This window comes from Anguilla anguilla, chromosome 11 (genome assembly GCF_013347855.1).
Source record: "Anguilla anguilla isolate fAngAng1 chromosome 11, fAngAng1.pri, whole genome shotgun sequence".
NCBI classification, from domain to species: Eukaryota; Metazoa; Chordata; class Actinopteri; order Anguilliformes; family Anguillidae; genus Anguilla; species Anguilla anguilla.
The window spans coordinates 20248008-20273212 of record NC_049211.1 but is presented as its reverse complement, the minus strand read 5'-3'; the positions used below and the strand labels follow the sequence as shown (position 1 = coordinate 20273212).

The window sequence follows — 25205 nt, the reverse complement described above, 5'->3', positions numbered from 1 at the left end:
TGAATTCAACAACTTTAACTAGATGTAGGAAACCAAGGGAGGTGGGGTTCAGCATGTATCTTTTGAAACTACATCATACGACTACTAAGCCTTTATGCATGTGGTTGAATGGGGAGATTAAGTAAATATATCCTGAGTACTTCTGACACTTTGATCTCTTAAGAGCAGGGGTAAAAATTTAAAACTACAAGAAAACAAATGATTAATTCTCAGTCTAGCTTTTAAAAATGCACATTTTAACCTGTACATGAAAGCATACATCTCTCATACACAAATTTCAGATAGGAACAACACACAGCACACTGCTAAAACTTCAACTCACAAAAAGATAAGACAAAAAATGCAAACTTATATCAATTATTTTCAATTTACAAACTTTAGTATATATATTCATATACTTCAGCACCATACGTAATGCTAGGCTTTTTTGTTACTATTATTTTTAATAAATATATGCATATCTTTAAGTGGAGGACATGGTTACATTTGGATGAGCTATCAAAGAAAGATATCATGGGGAAAATACATCATGGTTAGAAACATTCTGTCCTTGGAGACTGCAAGTTTGAACCAAAAGACCAGATCAAGTTAACACTGATCAGAGGACATAATGAAAACAGAAGGGGGGAAGGGGAGCCGGAGGGGCAGGGGACATACAGACTGGCTTCCTCCCCAAGCACACTCATAATACTGATTCACAATGATGGGATTGGCTTCAGTAGGACACTTTTCCTGGAAATGTGATGATGTCACGCGGGTTATGGAAATGGTACTGCTTTAACAGAACAAATGTGGGAGGCGCAAAGAGGAAGATGGTTTTTCTCTGCTTTCTTAAGGTATATGTTTCACAGTGATGGCATGAACTCGGCCAAACTGCAGCACTTAGATTTGTGGAAAAATGGCATCAATCGCTATTAGTCTTAACCTCTTAGCCACTACAAGGACAGGCTTTCACAGTGAGACAATGTAACCAGTAGACACTGGGAAAAGAGAGCCCTACAATGCCTAAAGGTTTAGTTTCCATAATCTTGGGGAAAAGTACAAATGCTCAGAAAAAATGATAAAGAATGGCCTTCTATACCGTGTTTTAACTTACTTAACACACCTCATCCCACAACCCTCCAAGAACCCTAAAATGTATATACATTCTTTCAAAATACTCAAAACTCTTGCAAAACACTATTGCAATTCTCATTTATGCTGCTTATCACATCTATATGCAAAGTGTCTAAAAGTATACAATGAGATAGACTGTACTAAACATAAAGAAGTTTAAGTCACAGTTATGATACATGGTCAGAACTTCAAATGGCAAGATATAATGATCAAATGTTCCTTTCATAGTACTGCAGCATATTTTGAGAAATTGCTTTATTGCATGTGATTATTGCTATATTGATGAGATATCACTTAAATAAAACTGTCATTAGATGTTCATAGGGTTACTCTTTACATACAACATTTCCTTCCCTTGTTCTCTACTTCAACTATCATGTACATCAGGGTTCTTCAAAATACCATTTCACGAGGGCCAGATATTTAAAAATGATGCTTACAAGCCAGATATTTTCCAAAAGTAATTTATCAAACAATATGTCAATAAGCAATATGTTCATTTGTATGCATTCTTAGAATATGTCTGCGTCTTAATTATTATTTTGTCAGTGGTGGAAGGTATGTGAACACTGTGCAGATGCAGACCTGGACATCGTGACAATTGTTTATGCATGTGCATAATGCATTTTGTACATGCTTTTTAATTATCAAATGGCTAATAGCTGAACAGCCCTGATGTACATCCTTTTAATTTCGTTTTCGTCTTGCTCTTACATTCCTTTACATGTCTTTAACCCTCAGTGTTAGAAAAAACCCTTCCCCTGTCCCTGAGTACCGATTTCTGTCCATTATCTCCTTGCAGGGTAAACTAAATAGACTTCACTAAACATGACCTGAGATGCTTCATTGCTCCAGGAACAGGGAAAGGAAGTTTAACACATTCCACGGTATTATTTTCTTCCTCTTTGGAATCAAAAAATAAACAATTATTTTTTCAATTCATACTTGAAAGCAAATAAGGAACTGATACTTCATATGGATGTCCTTGTCCTGTCCTTTCTGTAAAGATCCCTGTCTATTAAAATGATCACTTATGTAGACATGCTCAGATAGTCACACATGCACGTACACTGTACCAAGGCAGAACTGTCCATAGTGTGTCTTTGAGGAAAGCCTGTCCTTGTGCAGAGATCACCTTAAGACAAGGTTTTAACTTTAGCCTCTCCACACCCAGGTTTAAAGCCTTCTTGAGCTCCCAGCGCAAAGAAATGTTTTAAGCATGTGGGAGTTAATGCCGTCCTAAATTTCATTTCTAAATAAAAAAGGGGCCTCAATCTATTTCAGTGATTCCTTGGGTGTTTGGGTCAAATGCGTTCCCTTCGGGAGAATGAGAAAGGAAAGGAAAATGAATAACATTTGAGAGACGAGTGAAACAGACATGCAGGCAACAGTAAGTCTTTTTTCTAGTATTACAATGCTAACAGGTACCTTGGGTGGACAAACACAGGACCACCTAGAGTGTGAAGGAGGGCTTGATGGCAGAGAGGATGAAAGGAGGCGCCTGTGATGGAGTCAGGGGCTGGAGAAGGTGCAGAGGGGGTGACAGGGTGTGAGTGAGGGAGTTATAATGCCCTCGGTGTAAACAGCACCCCCTCCAGGCACCTCAGTGGCTGCAGCTACGCTGGCACGGCTGATGCAGGAAGGAGCCGCGGGCATGAGCGGTGTGGCGGGGGGCCTGCTCTCGGACGCGGTTCTGCCGCTGCAGGCGGTTGCGGCTAAGGTGGCGGCGGTCGGCCCGCGCCTTGGCCCGCTGCACGCGGGGCATCTGGGTCACTTTGCCCAGTTGCCCCGCCTGTGAGGCCGTCCCCCGGGTGACTCTGCGGGGCGCGTTGGTCTGCACAGCAGGGGGTGCGGGATCCGTCACCATGCTGAGAGAGGCGGATGCAGAGGAAACAGTAGAACAAGAGGAAAAAAGGAGAGAGGATGGGTGATACGGGCAGGAATGGAGTAATAAAGAGAATGCACAATCAAGGAATTTGGTTACATTTTTGGTTATTAGTAAAGTAAGACAGCATAATCTGTTGTTACAGATCCTGTGACAAAGTCCCTGCTTACCTTACGCTGACACCCAGGCTGGCTGTACTCTCCTCGACGATAGACAGGTTGCTAGGGGAGACGTAGACGGACATGCTGGGGTGTTCAATTAGGAGGTCTTCCATGGGGCTGGTTTCAGCAGTGGCCCCTTCTGCAGTGAAACAGGGGGGAGGGGTGACAAACCAGCTCTCATCCATACAGCAGCGCTCAGGGCCGCTGCTACAGTCACTCCGAGAGCCTGGGGATGCTGGGGTGGAGCCTTGCGGGAGAGGGGAGGAGCCAAAGAGTACTGCCCTGTCCTCTGACCCATCAGGAAAGACAAGGAAAGAGAGTTCTACTGCTCTCATCACACCAACTTTAGTCCTGCGGTGATTGCATGGGGGAGGGGCTGCTGTCTGTGAGGGCTTGCATGGCTCCACCACCAGACAATCATTGTGTGCCAAAGAACATGGTGGCGCTGGCGTTTCAGTACTGCCTTTCACCGACTCTACCCAGCCATCTTCCCCTGGCAACATTCCAAGGGACCAGCAAGTAGGGAGCGTTCATACACACCAGTGCATTTTTGGGAAAGGCAGGGGAAAAAACACCCATGCAGGCATGGAGGAATATAAGCACAATGGATACACACACACAAACACACCAGTGTAGAAAGGTGTGAAGATTCAAATAAAATGGAGGGAAAAGGAAGAAGATAAAAACAACAAAGAAAATAAAAAACAGGAATCATTAGTTACTATATCGCCCTGTGTTTTACTTTGATACAGGCCAGAAACAGACCTTGCCTCACTCTCATACTAATGCTTTACCACTGTAACCAACCCTGTTCCTGGAGATCTACCATCTTGTTGGTTTTCATTTCAACCCTAATTTTACACCCCTGACTCTACTAATTATCATCTCAACAAGATCTCAAGCTGTTGAATGAGCTTTGTTTTGGTTGCAATGAAAACCTATAGGATGGTAGATCTCCAGAAACATAGTTGGTTACCCCTGCTTTGGGGCACAAGGCTAATTTATATGCAGGTGCCAAAGCCTTTGTAAACTGTTTGATAGATCATGTTATTTAAAATATTTTTAAATAGTGATTTCAACAGCCACTTTTCAGAAGTTACAATAAAAAACTCATTTGGAAATGGGGAAAAAAAAAAAAAATTTGCACTAGCTTTAATTGGCCAAACTCCATCCATCCCCTGGTGGTGCTGTCTCCCATCCCCCAGTTCAGACTCAGCTGGAATTTGAGGTTATTCAGTCATACGGACAGTACACGAAGCAACATGGATGAGAGCCTGTGGATCCATGGATTACTGGATCACACAGGGTCTGACCCCAGCCAAGAACATAGATGCAGAGGGGAAGTCCTAGCCAGACTCCAGAGCAACACTCACCAGGCAGGTTTACTAGCAGCCAGCCTTCCTCATCTGCTTCTGTCACACATGGCTTGGGCCCCTTCAGGTCTGTGGATGCATCTTCAACCTCTCCGAAGAACAGGCTGCTCAGACGCTGGAACATGGCCGAGTTGAAGGGTTCTGCGATGGGATCAGGTGGAATTTGGGGTGGTCCTCAATAGAAGTTGCCTTTTCTATTCAAAATTCTGCCCAACTGACTATTATCTGTCTTTGAATGGTTCTTTATTTCTTTATATTTCCACGACTAGCGAGAGCAGAAGGTGTATGCACGTTGCCTTGGCTTTCTTCACTTCACCTCACACTTTAGCCCCTTCTTGATCTTGTTGGTGGACAATTTCCAGTGGAGCCAAAATGCTTCCTTAGTGCAAATGTAAGGGTTCAGTTGATATTGGTGCAAAGGCCTGTTTGATTCAGAGATGAGAGACACAAGATAATTGCATTAATTACAACTGATATTCCTAAGCATACTGTAATAGAGTACATTGCTTGTCTCCCACATGGATCACTTGACCATCATTCTCTCAGTATAACATTCTCAATGCACTGCACTTATCATAAGCAATATTAGGTCCCTTCTTAACAAAGCATTCTTCGTACCCATGTTTTTCCTTAACCGGTTCCCACCACATGTCACTCACTCACACATTCACACACTCACACACACAATTTCACATAGAAACCACCGATTATAATTTGTATGTGGTACTCTGGAGTAGGAAAACAAACAAAACCAATGTGATGCACAGTCACAGCAGATCCCATCTGGACCTGAGAGATTGAATCTATTGGCCAGACTGCTATTTCCTCTGAGAGGAAAAACTTGTGACTGAATCAAGACTTTTTTTTTTTTTTTAAAGAGGAAAACCTAAATAGTTGACATTCCTGTGACCTTTTACTGTGTTTTTCCACAGTTTATTAGATTACTCTTAGAAGAAGCCATTTTCTCAGAGGAGGATTATCAATGTGCATCAGGTTTTATCATCTCTTCCACACAGGGATGGTCTGGCTGACAGTTGTGAAATTAAGCAAGCTTACTGTAATAGAATGACATATCTTTCTTATTAGATCAGAGCAGCTGATGATTTTTTTATTGGTTCATTCAGGATGGAGGCATGCAGGCCCTAATTATATAGAAGAGTCAACCTACCATGATGTTGCTTTATGAACATGATTTCTTTGGGTGATATATATATGTTGTGCTAAATAAAAACATCTTATATCTTACATGGGATTGCCTCATTTGATAAAATCTGCAGTGAGGAGTAAGAATAGGCCTCTGTCAGATTAGTGTGGGAAGTGAACTAAGGCCTTTACACCCAAGGATCTGCAATCTGTATCTCTGTCAACCCAAATGAAAAGACCCAGGTCATGCGTCACAGATTAACAGTGCGTCAAAGTCCAGATACTGTGAAGATGTTCTTTTCCCTTCAGATCTCAGATGATGCTGAGCTGAGGTGACATTGCTGGGAACAGGTAAGTCAGTTTATATGGCTTTAATTTTCTTAAAGTATACAGTCACAGTGACATTAAAAGAGAGTATTGGGTACTAAATATGAAGCAGTGAAAAAGTGAAGCAGTTAATTAGTATGTCAAGAGTGAGATATATGGTGGGCATACTGCTACAAAATTCCTCTAAACACTGAGAGGCTGATGGAACTGTCACAGGTACTCAATTTACTAAAGAGTTAGACCTCAGTCTGAATGACATTAAATGATCATATCTATATCATATATCATAAATGTTCATATGTCAATTTGAAGCCAAAAGCATTATGGTGTTCTATCACATTATAAATATTCATCAAGGAGTGCAACCAAAGACAGACTATCCAGAGCTGAGACTTTGAGTGAATATCTGTGTCTATAACAAATGCACCAGCACAAAATGTACCAGACCTCTATTACCAACCAGAACATCCTAGACATGGAAGTACAGGGAACAGCCTGATTGTACGGTCTCTGCTGCATTTATGTGTGACAGTAATCAATGAAGCCATTTTGATGCTTACAGTTTTCACTCTTATACAAACTGAAGCATCTCCTTAAAATGGCTTCCCAGTCTTTTCTTGTTATATCGACAGATCTACTGTTACATCACAGGGAAGCTATGTGTTTTGGTTAAGTTACAGTTCTCACTGATAACTTCACACACAGACGATCCATTCTCTGGCTTATGCTGAAGTTGGCACACCCGATATTCTGTAAATTGTTTTGGAAAATAACTGAGATCTGGGCTTTGGCCACTATAATTATTTCTCATAATACTCATTAACTTTATGAAGGACTGAGTCCATTTTTTTCAAATAAGAAGTTATTCATTTCCTAAATTGGGCTTTAATGTTATTTTCATGCTATTGTTGTACACATATACACTAAACAATGAATAATACTGCACAAATGTATAGTGGATTAGGAGTGAAATCATTCAGCCATGGAAAACCAGAAGTGCCCCACCATAGATTCGAAACCACCAGAACATAGGACCCAGTGTCCTGTTCTGCTTTACATTACCTTTTCATGAAAATGAACAAGACACACTCATTTGAAAAGCTACCACTTTAATTTTCATACACGGTGAATGGCTAATGACTGAACACAATCAAATTCACAGGGGACAACTGCCCTCCTGCTGAGTCCCATTGTCAGAGGCCAGCTGCTTGAGAGCACATGGGGGATGGGTGGCTAACATGACCACCGATTAAGAAGAATCTGCCTGCCAGGCCTGCCAAGGTCTGAGGAGGTGTTTGCTGATAAACGGAAAATAGCTCAACCAAGAGTTTCTCTGAAGATCACTCCAACAATGAAAGACACACAGCGGTCGAAAAGTGTAAGGTCTCATCCCCTTAGTGAGTCCAGGTGGCTGACCTCAGCAGATCAACCAGCACTGCAGCCATGAATAATATAATAAAACTCTTATACATACAGGCACTCATAGTTGCATGTCCCATTTGACTTCACCATGGCAATGTTTAATAGCTCAACCCTCAAAAAGATAGGCCAAACTACTTCCTTAGCTCATGATGCCAAAATGATAAATGGAAAATATGTGTCATTTTCATATTTCACTTGTTTGGCTTGGCCACTGGACAGGTTTCCAGGTCTATGACAGACATTTTGTTTTTGTTACAGCTTGAGAGAGCATTCCACTAAGCATGGTAACACTAAATTAAATTTTCTGAAAAAAAGGCAGCCTTCAAGTAGGTTGACACCACAAACATACAGTATATTAGAGGAAATCTATGCTTGTCAATTGCTTTAAACCTTGATAGTGCAAGTAAAACAGTACATGGATGGACAAGGTATATTGATAACATGAATAATAAAGAGAGATCAGAATTTAAAAGATGACAATCCTATTCCTCACAGTACTTTCTGTTATAGTAGAGGGTTTGCTAGCACTACCAGAATAAACTAAATATTGACTAAAATATTGAGTGGTGAGGTTAAGAAGACACCGTACATACTTTCTGAAGCAGCACTTTTTTTACTTTTTTGATTATGACCTGACTAGACTCTGATAGTGTTGGGCGGCACAGTGGTGCAGTGGGTAGCACTGTTACCTCACAACATGACTGGGTTCAAATCCTAGTCTATTGGAGGCTAATTGGAGACTCGAAATTGGCCATAGGTATGAGTGTATGAGTGGATGGTGTGTGTGGCGCCCTGCGATAGATTGGCAACCTGTCCAGGATGAATTCCTGCCTCTCACCCAAAGCACAGGGAAAAGCAGTCGGAAAAAAAAAAAAAGAAGTTTAGTAAACATTTTACGGATGTGCTTGGAGGGAACTCTCAAACATTAAACATCTTTGTATACTCTTAAAAATAGACAAATAAAAATATCACTTGTAATAAAACTCAAAGTTAATCTTTCCATTTGTAGCAGGATGAAACCAGGGTGTGACATAGAAAAGAAAGGAAACCCATCCCCAATAATATTTACTTACATGTAATTTGCAAGGAAAATCGAGACGCAAGCAATGCATGTATGGTGTTATCATGGTATGTGGTACGTGTCCTAGCAGGTATGTAATGTGTCGATTAATGAACGCAATTTAGTAAACAAGACAACCAACTCCTGATACTGAAGTGAGAAAGTATGATTAACATAAATCACGCACATCTTTTTTCTGCTGTAAGTTGAAGCATGTAAGCTTCAACTTACAGACGGAATTAATGTTTCCTTTTCCAATATTGCCAACATTTAGAACGTCCAGCAATCAAAATGTTGAGAGTTAACTCAATACAAGTATGATGATTACATAGGCTATTTTAAGAACCAATGATATCAGTGTTGGGATCTGCGGTATTTAAATCAAAAAGATTCAAATATTAATATATATACAAACAGTATGTGAAAAAAAACCCAGAACCGACACAGAGGAGATGCAACTAACTATAGGTGTAAAAGTCTTCCATGGATATTTCTAATCACTTTATCCGCCTTGAATTACGCCTACTCATCACTGTGTTACTAGATTATATGAGCCAGTAGAACAGTCAGACTGCAAGAGCATGGAGTAAATCTTAACATTATTTATATTTCTTCCACATGGTTAAGGACATGGCGCATGTTAAAAATAAGCAAAACTCCAAGCGTAAAAGTACCTATCTGACAGATGGGACGCGAACGTTACGCTACGCAGAGTTCAATCAGTAACAGCTTGGACTTGAGTGCCAAAGTGGGAGGGACAGCTGAAGTAGGCTCGAAGTAGGAGGAAGGAGGAGCTTTGCAAACAAAACAAGACCTCGTACGTAGGCTATCGCATGACGATTTACTTTGACGTCACCGAAGCTGCTTGTCGGCCAGCCTACCTTACAGGGGCTGAAAAAAACAGGGAAAAGATAAAAGAAAAAATAGGAAAGGGGGGTTAAAAAATAGAAATATTGCGGCCATTATTATGAAATTAGCGTATCCGTCTTCCAGCGAAAGCAAAGGGGACTGTTTTCCGTTCTCTAGCATTTGCACCGCATTCATTCAAAACATGCAAATCCAAAAAGGAAAAAGAAAAAACATCGCAGTCCATGGATACAACATCACAAGCAAAGCCATGGTTACGTCTGTAACAAGCCAAGATTACGTTTTGAAGGTTTTTTCTTTTTCTGTCTATTTAAAGGGGGCTAAATCCTTGGAATAAATCCTTGTCAAATGCACAGGCTAAACATTAATTATCCGTGTAAGCTAAACGTCCGTTCTACAGAGCGGGGAGAGCAAGGGGTCAGAGCAATGACAGATCGACACTATGAAAACTGACGTTGAAGAATCGATTGATCCACAGGGATCCGTTTTCTGTAAAATGCGGCATTAATGTTACAGAAAACACTGATGCATTTAATTTACAAAAAACAAAGAGAAAATTTTATATTTTCGTTCTTCTTTCCAAGTATCTGTGTCAAGCCTTGACAATTCAGTCAGCCTTACGAATGTTTCCACGGGTTTTTTTTTTTTTGGTTCACAAGAACCATCGCCTAGCGCTACATGCCATAATTAGGCTTCTGTTAAGGCTCTGGAAATGAAATTCCCGAACATTAGTTATCACAGATGCGAAGCTACTGAACAGAGAAAAACCCTCCATAAACTAGGAAAATCCCTGTACATTGTCTGTAGCGTAGGCTACTGTAGGTGACAAGAGTCGCCAGAATGTGAAAAGAAATTTCACCCAAGCCACAGTGTGCAGAATAGTCTAATTATCATCGTAATAGTAATCATAATAGTGTATACTGGTGCATAGTACAGCAAATATGATCAAAATGGAAATCGTCTTTCTTTTGAAAATATTGAATGCATTATTGATAGGCTACTTGACTCGTATCGCAATTAGCATATTCTTCGGTAGTGTAGCTGAATAGGTACATTTTGTCCAGAGCACAAAAAATATCTCTGACGGTAGTGGCCCTTATGTTAGATGTCAACAACAAACACGAAATACAAAAATAACGTAAATTATATTAACCGCTTACCTGCCTCCGCAATGTTTTTCAAGTTGTAAACACGGTGATCAAAACATTTAAAATAACAGTTAAATCTTAAAGCACAGCTTTAGGTAGCCTTTCGATGAGGTAGATTTTTATACTATAAAAATAAAAAGGCTTTCTTCTCAGAAGAAATACTCCATGTAAAACTGAATTTTCGCCGCTTATTTTTCTTAAAACCTGCAGCTTTACACTTGTTTTCCTCCTGCAGATTTTTCTGCTGTTATTGCTGCGCCCAGCTGATCCTTGGATCAGAATTTAGAACATACCAAACAGCTGATCGTGAGATCACAACGCTCATAGTAACGCCCTTTCTCCGCCCATTTGCGCTGTAGACCAATCCAAATTTTACACAAGCCACAAGCTCGGCCTCAATTTAAAACGACGGGGGTGGGGAGACTGAAATGTCACCTTGTTCAGTGAGTAGAGCAATTCCACACAGCGTAGGCTATCGAACAGAAGGAAGCCATCGAAGTGCTGCGGCACTATGATTAAAACAATGAGTCCGTTGATTTGATCTTATCATTTAGCTAGTCTATATCTGACCGAAAAGCAGTTCAATTTTACTACTATGATTTACATTTAATGTTAATTGCATACAAATACGTTCAACCGAAATAACTATTTGAATTGGCTCGCAATTGTTTTAAGTAAACAGGTTGTTTTAATGAGAAAGAATATAAATTATTACTCGGTCAATTAATCATGTTTTTTTTTCTCGAATTTCGTTATCAAATTTATACCCGATACATTTTCCAACAGTATATCCCCCTCCCTCCAAAAAACTTCCAACTACTCCTGTTTTGTAAATATGCCTTTTTTGTGCATTGTGCAGTAAATGAATGTGACTTGTCTTAAAGTTATTTTTCATTAACGATAATTTTCATATTCAAAGTCTGATAAAACAAGTCGCTCACCTCCCCCAACAATCATGTAATACAATATAAATGCATATCACACGGCTAAAAATAACTGCTGTTGTAGCACTTCCTCTTCATATCATTGTAATGTTCAAATTATGTTCATCCCCCTCCCCTTCCATCATTTTTCTCTGACGTAAAGGGGAGGGGCTTCAAATGCTGCTCCAGACAAATAGCCATTTCGGCAGGATCCAGTCTGAATGCAGTGCCTAAGCAGCCAATGGGAGCCCATTGCTTTAAAAGATTTGCTCTTAGTCTTGGTAAAGCATTTCCAGTGAGAACCACACACACTTGCATTACTCTATTTTTATTTATTTATTATAATTTGACCAAATAGAAGTCCATAAATATGTGTATGAGTGTGTGTGCTTGTGTGTGTGTGAGTGTGAGAGAGAGGGGGAAGCAGTGGATTTGAGGACTTGAGGGTGAGGGAGGAGTGAGTGAATGGTAAAACAATTATAGGCGGTATGGATATCATCACAATCCTGAGTGTGTCATCATGATTTAGGCAGCACTGCCATTTGTGTGAGTACACCTGTGAGAAGATGTGAGAGATCAGCAAAGTATCCCATATTTCTAACGTACACATCATTTATTAGTTACCCTCTCATCCTGACAAATAGAAAGTTGGGAAAACCAATAAAAAGTCACAGATCCATTTTTTTTTTAATTAAACATTCACAATGTCTTCTCTGCTGCAATTTTATTTTTACATTAAAATATTTTAAAACATATGTGTCACTTGACTTCACACGGATGAATAGGAAGCAAAACAAAGAACACAGTCAGCTCAAAAAACAGTTTTTACATTTTACTTTACATTTTATTTAAAGCTGGGAGGTGTTGTTATCAGCTGTAGCAGATAGCAATGTACAATGCGCCTTTAAGTCAAGAATGCATGCCATCCTTTTAAGATGCCTGAGCTCAGCTCAGGCCCCTCCCAACACAGGGCAAGGACCTGTCGGAGTTGTCATCAGACTGAGAAGGACACTGGTCCTCACCTGATCTCACACCCCCCCTTAAAAGGGCTTGAGCCAGGCTTCAGATCCCTTCAGCGGGCGTGAGGAATGAAGGTGATGGCTAATGGGATTCAGACTGGCTGGGAGGGAGGCTCTGGGTATATTATTACCTAATCCAGGGGACAGGGCAAAGAGACATGCTCAATATGACACAGAGACATTTGACACCCTCAGAGAAGAGATGGTATCATTTTGTCATCTCTGTTGACCCAGGCCCATACAGGAAAGGGCCTGTCAGTGCACAGCTGAGGCCAGTTATGATCTGGGATAATGAAGTCCAAACAGCCTGACAGCATTGACACTGGAGAATATTCAGGATGCGTTAGTAAAAGAAAGTTTTTAAAATTAAAAAATGCTGTTTACATTCACTACTCCATGTCAACTAGGCTTTCAGAGTGGTTTTTGGACTGCCATTCTTGGCCCAAAACTGATAATCTCACAGATTATAGTTAGCCAGTTCCTTGAAGGGTTGGCCTAATCTTCAACTTTGTCACTTCTGGTAATTCACTACAAACTATTTACTATTTAAATGCACTAACATCTATAATCTCTCGTTAAATATATATGTCTCAGTGATGGAAAAACCTCAATTTAAACATTTAAACAGTTCATAGTTTTTTCTGTCACGTTTCTATATAGTATTCATCTGGTGCATTTGTGCATGTGTTTTGGTAAGACTGCACACATGAAACTCAGACTGAAAAGGGATTGAAGATGTTGAGGGAGCTGAGTCAGCACATTCAGTTCTATATTCGCTGCTCCTCACCTTGTTGGCGTCTTTCAAGGTGGCCTTTAAGGGCCAGCGCATTGAGCGTGTCCTGCTGCAATGTGATCACAACATGCTGCTGCTGCACCTTGCCTTGGGCCTGGGCCTCTTCTGTTACCAGGTGCTAAGCAACATGCGACGCGAGAAGGACAAACCACCTTCTTTTTCATTCCGTGCCTGCCTGACACCTGCAGCATGGGAAATTCCAGAACAAATACACCCAATAATAAGAGGCTCAGTGTTGGTGTATAAACTGTACATAATATATGCATGAATAAATGTATGTGTACTACCAATCTTGTGAGGATAAATAGTACCCACACACTGCTGTTCCTTCCAAGTGCAATTGTTTTGTTGCACAATCAGATGGACAATGTTGACACTGTATTAAGCAGTGATCAGTGTGATCCAAATTATCAATTGAACAATGAACACATTCCAACTGGAAGTCACGAGTGTGCTATATAGTGTGCTATCATGGTACTATAGTTATGTTGGATCTGTGTACATGTGTTGTTAGAATAATTCCAATTCCACGTTTTTTGAATCGTCATTACCTTAAATGTGTAAAGTACACTTCAGCGTGATATAAAACTAAGATAAAGGCAACACATCATAGTGCAATCCAAAAAGCATTGCACTATGACAAGCAAGAAAGTGGCGGTACATGGAAGCAGGGCATTGCTGCAAAAGAGCATCTGTGCTCAGTGAACCTACCCTGGGTAAATAAAGGTTAAATAAAAATTTAAAAAATACATGGAGGTAACTGCTTCTATATAGAAAAGACACATTCAGATCTTTACCAGCTGTTGGGTCCCTGGACAGCTCAACGGACTTTATAGTTTTTCCTGAGCTCCGGGCCTTTTCCCCTTCAGAAGTAGGAGAAAGGTCAGGTCCTGTGGAATTCCTGTCTCCATTGGGTGCTGAACTGTGGCGTCATGTCAATGCTGTGCAGACTGACCCCTTACGGGTCATTAAATTATGCAATGAGCTGAGTGCGCATCACACACAGGACCCTGTGCTGCTGTAGGTACAATGGGGTCTGCTCTGTGAGGCTGAGGTATTCTGATGTCTATACTTCTTCTAATCCAGAGACAGTCATTGTGCCCAATCCAGGGTTTGGTGTTCAGGGCAATGTATGACTTTATGAGAATTGTCTCTAGAGCAGACCAGGGGATTTACAGGAGGGAATGGATCAGAGAGATTGGTAGGTTGTGTGGTAAAACTGATGCTCTTAGCTCAGATGTTAAAAGAGAAGGAAGGGAGGCAGAGTTAGCTCAGTGTTTGACTAGCACTGCAAAGCCACCCGTGCACCACGGTGTGATTCAGTTCTCCCGACCCATCCGAGAGTGATGTTTATAAGACGGTGCTGGGCATTGCACGCTGCAGCTGCTCTCCCCCAGTGTCATGCTCGCGTCTCTTCCTCTGAATGCTGCTGGCTGGTGATAAGGTGTCAGTTGAAGCAGATAGCCTTGGCAGTTTTGGACTTATCAACCGGTTTCAGCTCTGAGGGTTTTTAGAGAACGAATGTCATGGCCGAACATGAAGCATTAGGTTGTGGCCATTTGAATTTGTCATTTTCATAAACAAAGTAATGCCAGAACTATGCGCCAGTTTCACACGACACAGTTTCACACATGGACATTTGATTAAAGAGAAAGCTTCACTTTTTGGAGTTTTGAAAATATTATTTCAGTTTTATTATACATTTTCATTTGGCTCAGACAGTGCGATGTGAGATATTTAAGATATCTATAGAAGTTTGAGTTTGTGGATTAAAGCAAGACAATACACTTCAAGTAACTGCCAAGCACCTTGTACAGAGATATTATGTCTCCAGGGGTTGAAAATGTGAGCACGACAGTACTACATGTGACAGAAGCACCTCCAAACAGCAACTAATTTGCAGGAAAAAAAGTCTTAATGTCACTACTTTTAGGTAACCCAGATCTATTGAAAATGCAGATAGTGGTCCTAAAATTGCATGACAGTGCACTGGTTCACTTTCGCTCTTTGGCCCCTCAGCCTCTATCTGTTGTAACTCCTGATCCTTGAATTTTGGCTTTAACGCATAATGTTCAGCCATGCAGGTGAAACTCATTTCTGTTTCACAGTCAGACATAATCGCAGGTTCAATGTCAGTTTATAAGTAGCTTGGTAAACACTAGACATGTAAGAACACATACACGAGCATACTGGAGAGAAGTATCAGCACAAAATAAAACACACATTTTTTATAACCGAATAAATGCTATACAAATAATATGCTCCTATGTATGACCTCTGGTCATAACTTTGCTGTAGAAGCTGCTTTGGAGTTACTCGAAGTGTATTTTCTTGCTTTAAACCCAAAAAAAAGACATTACGAAGCTGGCAGGTCATCAGAAACTCATATAATTATATAAAACCGTCTGCACCAAAAGAAAAATATATATTAAAACTGAAATATTATTTTAAAAACTCCCTTTTTAAAATATTATTTTAAGTAATTTAAGTAAACTTCAATTAATGCATTCTCTCATTCTTCTCTCTCTACTTTTCGGTACGGCACCACAAATCCAACAGGAAATGACATGAAAGAGACCAGATTGTATTACAGGCCTGTTGTCACACGCTGGCCGCATTGTGTGCACTAGTCTACAGTTTCCTGTCCTCTCAGCTCTGCTGATTTTACCTTGGATCTCTCGGGTCCTCTGCCACTTGCAGAACCAGCGCAGTGGTGGCAATGAGCCAGGGGCTCCCAGTATGCTTTTCTGCTCCCTCCTCCAAAGATGGACACTTGAGTGCCCTCGTGCCATCTTCGCCCTACAAGGCAAATGCCACCACCGCACGTTGTCCTTGGCAGCACAGGGCACACTCTACGGGACAGGCAGTGCGCTGCGGGATCAACACAGAGGAGCCAGCCAGACACTTCCACACAGACTATTACTAGTCCTAACAAGTCAGCTATTTCAATCCCAGATGGATTAGGGTTTCCTGGCTACCACTGTGAAAGTGCAAAGGACCAACCCTCTCACCCAAGCCAAAGGACACTTTCATAACAGTACATTGCCCGGGGTTGTTTCCTTCTATAATTACATTTAAGAGGAAATGAATGTAAAATCCATGGTTTGACAGGTTGATTTTGAAGCATTTAAAAACAAGTGCTTTTCCTACACTGCATTATAGCATTTAATATTATTTAAAATGCACTTGAATAATTTTCATTTAGTGTACAGAGTTCAAAATAGTATATATCTGTGTCTGTATTTGTTGGTGTCTATTTAATCTACCACATTTATATACCAATCTCATCAAGCACACTCTGAGAACACTATTCCAACAGTAGAATACAAAAAGGACATTATGGGCCATAATGGGCCGTTGCTGAAATATATTAGAGAAACCAGGTATCCTGATTAAGGTATTCCTGTAGTAAAATAGAAACCCAAGAATACGGTGTGCCATTACTTAAAAGGAGCTGAAAATCAAGGCCACCAAGTCTGTTGTGGAATACCATAATATTTTAGTGCAGCGAAGATGTCAATGAAAGAATTATTCATTAATACAAACAAAATCCCAGATGACTGAAATAAGTTAAGGATTATTTGTAGAACTGACCAAAAGTGAAACATAAGGTAGTAGAAAAGGGGCAGTCCTGTCCAGAGAATAATCCAACAGGGGAGACGGGCAATGAAGATCCTGAAGTTATGTTATGACGCTGGTAGAAGGAAAGGGGAAAGAGGTAGAGAGGGGGAACAAGGTGAAACATGGGAACAGCTGATGGGACAGGGACAGAAGGTCATGCGTCATTTATGGGTGGATTGGTTGGTGTGGAAAATAATGCTCCTGAACTTCGGTTATTTCAGTTAAATTTATGGCAATGTATACATTTGAAAAACCATAAGCATGATAATAATTAAACAACCCGTCAAAAAATGTTTCCATACTTACAGTCTATGTACCTATGGATTCTGTGCCTCACACACACACACACACACACACACACTGTGCAAGACTGTGCCAAGTTCAAGAGTTCAGAGCAATGCAGAGGGTCAGACTGTACTCACATTACATAACATAAGCCGGCCCAAAAATATTACTGCCCACAGCCCAGCTCCCTTTGGTAGGTCCAACTGGAACATAACCTCACTGGTCTGCGAGTGGGCCATAATGTAACAGAAATACAGTATAAGGTTATCTAGTTGAAATACCACTTATAACACATTCTGTGTAAGTAAAAGCATGCTGCCCAGCTTTTGGAATCTCTGAAGAACTAATGACTCAAGAAGAACCGTGTGATTAAAATCATAGCTGCTTTCTGACAAACTGAATTGATTATATTAATGATCAATTTTACGTACCTGCACGTGGGCGGGGGGTGGGTTATGAATCGCTATGTAACTAAACAAAACACAAACATAACTAACTGTAAACCTTCTGGGTTGACACATACATGCTTTATACATTATTACAGCAGATCCTGAGCACACACTGAGCAAGTTAGCGGTCAGTGAAAACGTCAAATGTTTACTATTCCATGCACCCCTGTACAAAGGCTGAACCCTGCCAAAAAGACATAAAAGAAAAGAGAAGCTCTACAGATTATGTGGCTGTCATAGTAACCTGTTCGTGTGGCTGGGTTTGCTGGAGTGACTGATTCACTGTGGCTGGGCTCTGTTCCATGGTCATCCGAGTCCAAGGAGCAGACTGTCCCCACAACTTTTGTATGTCAAACATGGAACAAAATATTTATGTTGACCTGCACTGTACAGTCCTGTGTTCCAGGTGTTCATACAGCTGCTAGGCCAGGTAGATGATGCAACAGTTTCAGTATATTGCAAAGCTACACTCAGCAAGGCCTTTATCAGTACACTTCTAATATGCAGACAAACCAGGCCACAACTGAAGCTAGGAGTGGTGTTGCATTACTCCATCAGGTGTAACTGACATTAAGCCAACTGACTAGGCATTGGGTGGTCCAGGTATTTGCTTTTAAATACAGAAATCAAACAATGTAACAAAAGCAAGTCTTTCTGCATTCCAAGCACATAATGCATTAATGCAATTCTATTATTGTGCACAAGCCATCTTTAGCTCCTCTCATTTGGTCATTTGTTTCGTCATATGACAAACCTTTAGTATTGTTTACTGCATAGCAAGGAAGCACTGGCTTCCAGTTTTAACAGTTCAAAACTATTTGAACTATTTAAACTATCAAAAGCATTTAAACTGATAATTTCGCTAATAATATCTTCCTTCCAACCACCACCGGCTTGTTATTGAATGTCACCCAGTTAGACCTTATGCAACCTTTTCATGCTCCATCTTGTTTTTATTTTTTATTTATTTTTTATTTTTTTACCTCTTGTGGCCAACAAGTGGCGCCCTTCTGCAATCACCCACATTTCCTTTCCAAAATGCTGTGAAGTAAATGTAACTGTTTCTCAACTTAATTTAAATTCATTTAATGTAAGTCATGAAGCATATGTTCATATTTCATACTATTTTGTTCTCATTGCCACTAACGTAGAAACTGTGCTAACATAGCACTGCACTTATCCAAAGAAGTCCTGCCATATAGTTTTGTAAGAAAAGTGCAGAGATTTCACTAGCTCAAAGTTATTCATGAGGTCCTCCAATCAAAGACAGTCTTTTACCCCCCATAGCTCAATCAAATCACAACACAAAGTATATCTGAATAATACACACTTTTGGAAATTATTTCTGAAGCAACAAACAAATGTGGACATTTTATCCATTGACTGGCCGCTACAAGAAGCTGTCCCTGAGTTAAGTGCCACACTCTTGGCTCCTTCAGGCCATGGGCATCAAGACCACAATTTTCTCAATGTCAGAGATGAAAGACTAATCATTGCTTTGAAGCTGTTAGTCAATGGTCCCTTAATTATAAGCATTCCGAATGAGGGCTGATACAAGAAAAACAAGCATCTGCATTACAGTCTCATCCCCTATAGCACCACAGATCGCCTCCATTTGATTTTAGAACTTACTGTCTCAGCATCCCAAGGCTAAGGATTCACCCAAATCTATGTTTCAATATCTCACACAAGCTTTCTTATAAGGTACTGAGCTTCACTCGATATGTTAAATAGGACAATTCCTGCAAAGATGGCCCTTTGTGAGTACAGGAGAGTGAAGATGGGTGTTTCAGCTTCCTTACAAATGCAGATGCATTCTCTCCTCAGGACTGGTGAAGACTGGTGCTCTTGATTGGACAAGGTTACTTCCCTTGTTTTTTGAAGGCACAAATGCAATGGAATCAATGTGAGAAATTAGGCAGAAAAAGAAATTACTTGAGGGAATAAATGTGCCTCCCCCTGCCCTTGTTTTGCTAGTTGCATCTCAGTTAAATGGCGTAAGCAGCAAAAGGGTGACACACTGCCATAGTTCATTGGAACGGGCATGATGAAAAAGCAAGGGCATTGATTGCAATCAGCTGCCTGCAGCAGAAAGCTCTAGACCTCGCCAGGCCCTCATTGAGCATCTGCAAACACAAACACCTCACTTGGGAAACTTCATTAATTCCATTAGCACATTCTTAGGTTTGATTTAAATGCACAGATCAGCCCTGCACTGGAACCATGGAGCTAGCTGTCATTCTTGGGCAGTCACCTGGATCAAAACTACATGCATTGACCAGGAAGTGATACATTTAAGGGTCAGTGTGGTAGCTGTTAATCAGCCAGAGAGGTGGGCTGCAGTGCAACTTCACCATTCATCTGCCTTCCCTAACTCCTCTAAAGCAAATACTGACTTTAATGCAATGGTTTTGATTTACAAGTGGCCTATTTTTCTTAATAGTGTGATGTCATTGGCTGGCCCTGGAGAGTCATGGCCCAAAAGATCTTATTAATCCACCAGGTGATAACGCCACACAGCAGGGAACAAAGGGCCACAGATAAAAATCAGTGGGTCATATTCAAAAAACCCATCCATTAAAATGTTCACAAATATTCACAAATTAACTAAACAAAAGAATCTCTTTTTGAGTCCTTAACAATATCTTCCTATCAAGCATTCTTCACCATTTCACCTAATTTTATCCCACATCTGATATTTACTCCATTCAGCCGAATAAAATGTTGCCAAATAGCACCAGCTGGTGGACCTTTCAGGAATTTAATTTAAAGTTCAAACAGAATTTTTGTGAGTGCCTCCTGTCTGTACTCATAAAAAAACTTCATGTTAAGTCAGTTGAAATAATCATATCAATTAAGTGAATTCATAACAAAACACTGATAAATTGTTCATTAAACATGAAAAACATATGTGCACATGCATATAAACATACACAGTTGTGTGAAGGGTAGACAAAGTGCATTTTATGAATAAAAAAGTTTTTATGTCACAGTTTTGGTTTAGAATCAAATTACATCTGTTACTGAGATGCACACCAAGTAGAGTAAATAGCATTAACCAATATTCTTACCCTTTGCACATCACAGTTGCTCTATCTCTCAGCCAGCAGTAATTATTGCAGCCAGTAGTTTGTACTTTCTCAGACAAGCTGCAGCCATGGAAGATGTCCCAAACCAGTCAAAAGGCCAGCAATAGGTATACTTCACATTCCCAGTCTCAAAGCAGAAGTGTACTGGCCCAGAATACTTCAAGGAAACTTCTGCAGTTTTTCCCCAAGAAATCATCATTTCTAAAAGTAACAGAAGAGGTTTGGATCCTCAAGGTATCTATGTTCATGAGATATAGTGATCCTTGGACAAAATCTACTAGAGACTCTATGCCAATTTCCAATTAACCTTTTGAATTTGTGGGATTTAGACACTGCCATTAGGTTACATGCAGATGTTCATTGATAATTCTTAGGACTTATTTCTTACTAATAAGCATATAATATTGTTATAAATGTAAAGTGCTGCTTGAAATGTCACCAATGAATTTGCTATACTGCAGGTTCATGTCAAGAAGATGCTCTGAATGGCCATTATGTGGAAAGCCCTTTTGTGAAGTAATCAAAGAAATCCATCTGCACCTCATCCATGTCCTAACTCCACTAGCTGGACACATTCATGGATCAGGAGAACACCTGGGTCTGGATTCAGCCAGTTAGAAATACTGGATCAGTGCACCAGCAGTCACAGTGATCATTTTAAAGTTCAAATTCTTAATTTTCATCATTGAATTAAAAAAATACCATAGCCTACAGATACTGTTGTTGTTTGTTTGATTGTTGGTGTAACAATCATGATTAAAACAACAGCATGCCTATTCTGTATCCATGACAGGAACAAACTTATTGTCAACGTTTCACAGCTATCTGAAATAATAGACAATTGACATATGTAATCTGCTAAAGAGAAAAGGTCTGGATATCTTAAAATGTCAGATACTTCCTTTAAATTCAAACACAAAATACACCTAACATCTGTTGTGCGGTGGAAGAGAATGTAGACTCCCACTGTATTGCCTCAGAGGATTAGCAGCAATGGACCCATGTAGCCTTTGTCTAGAACTCTCTTAAGCTGAACATGACTGGGCCTGCTGGGTCTTAGATGAAGCTTCGTGAAAATCCAGATGCAGGTACTGCTGGGTCATTTGAGGATATTTGTCCCTCTGGACTTATACCATTGGCTATACAAGGCAATAGTAGGGGGCTGGATTTTGAAGGAAATTTGAAACTACTGTCCTGGCTGCATTTGGCCTTTAGAAATATAATATTTATATTATAGGAGTCTAACCACAAGGTCCTTGGTGAACTCAAACTTGATTTTCCCACTGTGGACGCCTCTTCCTTCCAACACAGTGAACGTTTTTGTGGTGAAAAGTCAGTGAAATGGCATCTAGGCTACATGTGGTTGAAAAGTGAAAGTTTTCTAACTGACAAGAATGTATCCAGGCTCTATCCACGCAAAAAAAAAAAAACCTGAGCTATACTGGGGTTAGCCTAGTCCGTTTATGTCAAAACGTTTCTCAAACTAAATTTCCACTGGTCTAGACATCTAGATTCCAGCTTCTGCTCACTAAGAACTGTTAAGAAAAGGGGTATTCAAAGCATGTTTTTCCACAGTGCTGTGGCCTGTTTCACATAAAGTTCCTTTGTTACATTTCATGATGAACAAGTACAATGTATAAAGGATGGTGAAATGTTTACATCTACAGCTGTGGTCTGACATAAGCATGGCCCCTTGGACAGGTCAGAGTTCACAATGTATAATGGTCAAGGCAAGGTTATGACTTTGATGGCACATCTGGAGGAGGTGTAGTTGACAGAGACAAGAAGCTTTTCAAAGCATCACACACAAGGTAACAGCAGCAAAGCTACTCCACTTGGAAACGATCTGGCTTTACTTTAAAAAAAAAAAAATAAGAGTAGAAAAGTTAGAAAAGTACTCTTGACCATTTGTTAGCTTTCTTGTGCACAAATTAATGATGCAAAGACACACAGCTGGTCAAGAAACAGCTGAGTGGTCAATTGTCCAAATAAAAAGGCCTGTAAGTCCTACATGGATCACCTGATATTGATGCAAATATACCCTCATATTAAATCTGACAGTCAGCATTTAACCTCATATCCATTGTTTCATTTCAAATCCAATTTGCTGCAGTACTGAGCCAAAACAACAAAAATTGTGTTGCTGTCCCAGTACTTTTGCATTTAACTGTATGTCACTGTATAATATGGGCAACATAGAAATAATGAAATAATAAGTGCAGTAATGTACCTTTACAATTTTTAAGTAAATGCAGTTTTTCCCTATGACTTGCTCTAATGGCTACTATCTTGGAGAATATAAGGCCCATCTGTCCAATTATGTACCAATTAGGAAAATGTAAGAACGCTTCACAGAAGGTGCTTATATTCATAAGCCCTTGTTGTGAATGTACATTTGACTCTCGTGATATGATTTGTTGAGAATATGCTCCAAAATTATACTTGTTTGGACCCTGCCTCTGTATGTTCTTTGTTCCTTCCTGACACATTAAAAATATACATAAAATATTATTGCAGCTTATTTCGGCAAATATCTAAATAGTGTTCTGTAGACCATGCTGATTGTGACTCAGTAAAACCTTTCACTTAGTATTTTCCATCTTGTGATGTTATCCAAGCTTTCCATGTGTAAACTGACTGGAGGCGTGGGTGATTTGTTTCCCAAATAGCGTGTCCAACAGAGGAAGTGAAATGTCAACATGCACTCAAGCCAGAAGAGAAATCATGGAACAGCAGAAAGTATCAAAATTTGAATGGTCTCTCACAATAGGCTTCAACACACGTATAGTATGCAGATGTGGCCCCTTCCTGTGTTAGACTACTCGGCAAGCCAGATCCCAAATCACAACAGGCCTCCTATGAAGTACACACGGTATAAAATATGAGATGATTACACTATGCAGAAAAGAGCCCATAATGGCAGTATTGCTCAGGTGATCACAGTGCATATATGAATCATTGCGCTTTGAGTCCCGTTACAGTACGAGCTGCAGCCGGCTTACACATGTGAGACGCCGTGAAAGGCTGAATGAGGTGCATACAGGCTGCGAGATTCCTGGGGAACAGAACAATGGCGCTGTCGTGGTCGAGGTGTCCCCCTCATTCACCAGGCTATGCCGTTTCATCAGCATGCTAAGCAGGCCCACTTAAACCTGCAACATTCCTGTCCGAGGGCCACTCACTGGCATAGCTGGGCCTAAAATGATCAATGTATTACAATTAAAGTTGTACTGGCCATGATTGCACAACACAGTCAAAATGGTGCAAATATTTTACAGGATTAAGTGTATGGGGAAATAAGTTTTGACAGTTCAGTTTACTCACACGTGATTACATTTTTTGAGCCACAGACAAGTCGCCCTGTATAATAGCATGTGCAATATGGAATTAGTGCTTGGAGAGGTTCATCAGGTTTCTGGCAAACAAAAATTCAAAAGTTTTCCCACCAGCTTTTGCAAGAATTTTGTTTTTGTTAACACTTATTCTATGTGAATACATATACAGCTCAGGCCAAATGTATTTTAGTATTAGGCCACCTGCAGTTTTTTTTTTTAAACTTTAGATAGAGAATTCAGTTAATATATGTACATTCATTAAATAACAAACCAAAGTACAAAAAATTTTTCCTTCAATTTCTACCAACAACAACACAAAAAGATTGGTTTTACATAAAAGTAATCTTTGACACGATTTACCTCGAAATAGTCTCCTTTGGCTAATTAGAGGTTGCCCCCTACAGGGAATATCGCAGACAGCATGGAATTTTCAGTCAGAGTAAAATTCTTGAAATCACCTTGACCACATTCAGTCTGCATATGAAATTCTTTAAAAAAATACAAAAAACAATGGACGTGCAATATTTATTTGCTGTTCTAAAGACAAATGAAGATTCATACAGCTACAGAATGCAAACACCACAACTATGATTGTTTGTACCATTGCCCTCTGGAATATTTTCTATTCCCAAATTACGCCTGTCATTCGCCAGCAATGTCATATATATAATATTACAGTATATAAATGTACTGAAATATATTGAAATGAAATAGCCAAGTCAACATAAGAAGCAAACCAATATTTTATCGAACATGTTCATGAGTTACTCCGACAGGAGACGCTAGAACCACCGTTCTCAAAGGAAATGAGCCATGCCGGCTCATTTCCTAAATGTATTTAGGAGTTCCTAGATGTCTAAATGTACGTTACAATTCAGCAAAGGAAAATAAACTACCTTTACTGTGTTTTGGTTCAACGTCATTTAAGTGTATGACTTGCAGGACTACACTGATTTATACACCGAAGCACGCGTTCGGTATGAAGAAGGCTATTCAAAAACAACTGATTGTTGAAGTACGTGTAGGCTAGGCTAAAATATTATCGTTTAATATTTTATATTACTCGGTTTTCCAGTGGAAATGGTAATAATTTTTTATAATTATTATTTTTTATATGAGTTGTTAGAATAGGAATGTCAGCTGCGCCGAAAATCATCAGCTTTACCAATGGGCAATCATGTTTTATGTT

At 40.0% G+C, this 25205-nt stretch overlaps 1 protein-coding gene and 1 long non-coding RNA gene across 5 annotated transcripts; both read right to left on the bottom strand.

The window, feature by feature from the left end:
• Positions 1–219: 219 nt before the first annotated feature.
• Positions 220–11504, bottom strand: LOC118207277 (tumor protein p53-inducible nuclear protein 2). 4 transcript variants are annotated; one of them, XM_035380669.1, is made up of 5 exons: positions 10515–10810; positions 9162–9378; positions 4536–4957; positions 3172–3655; positions 220–2984 (listed from the first exon to the last, which is right to left on the bottom strand). In XM_035380669.1, the coding sequence occupies exons 3-5, from the start codon at positions 4657–4659 to the stop codon at positions 2720–2722; spliced, it is 873 nt and encodes a 290-aa protein (XP_035236560.1). In that variant the 5' UTR covers positions 4660–4957; positions 9162–9378; positions 10515–10810; the 3' UTR covers positions 220–2719. The 4 variants fall into 4 exon arrangements, with proteins under 4 accessions (XP_035236560.1, XP_035236561.1, XP_035236559.1 ...); XM_035380670.1 differs by lacking the exons at positions 9162–9378; positions 10515–10810 and adding an exon at positions 11444–11504; XM_035380668.1 differs by lacking the exon at positions 9162–9378 and having other exon boundaries at positions 10515–10809.
• Positions 11505–11992: 488 nt separating this feature from the next.
• LOC118207543 lies at positions 11993–16171 on the bottom strand. Its single transcript, XR_004761399.1, has 3 exons — positions 15906–16171; positions 14035–14737; positions 11993–13419 (listed from the first exon to the last, which is right to left on the bottom strand). It is a non-coding gene; the product is annotated as an uncharacterized LOC118207543 (long non-coding RNA).
• Between the last annotated feature and the right edge of the window lie 9034 nt (positions 16172–25205).

Bases quoted from the DNA above. Each gene is read 5' to 3' on its own strand.
- LOC118207277 (XM_035380670.1), bottom strand. From the start codon at position 4,659: ATGTTCCAGCGTCTGAGCAGCCTGTTCTTCGGAGAGGTTGAAGATGCA. The intron at 3,656-4,535 runs GTGAGTGTTGCT...GAATGTTGCCAG, and splicing joins GCTGCTAGTAAACCTGCCTG to GGGAAGATGGCTGGGTAGAG. The intron at 2,985-3,171 runs GTAAGCAGGGAC...CGCCTCTCTCAG, and splicing joins AGCCTGGGTGTCAGCGTAAG to CATGGTGACGGATCCCGCAC.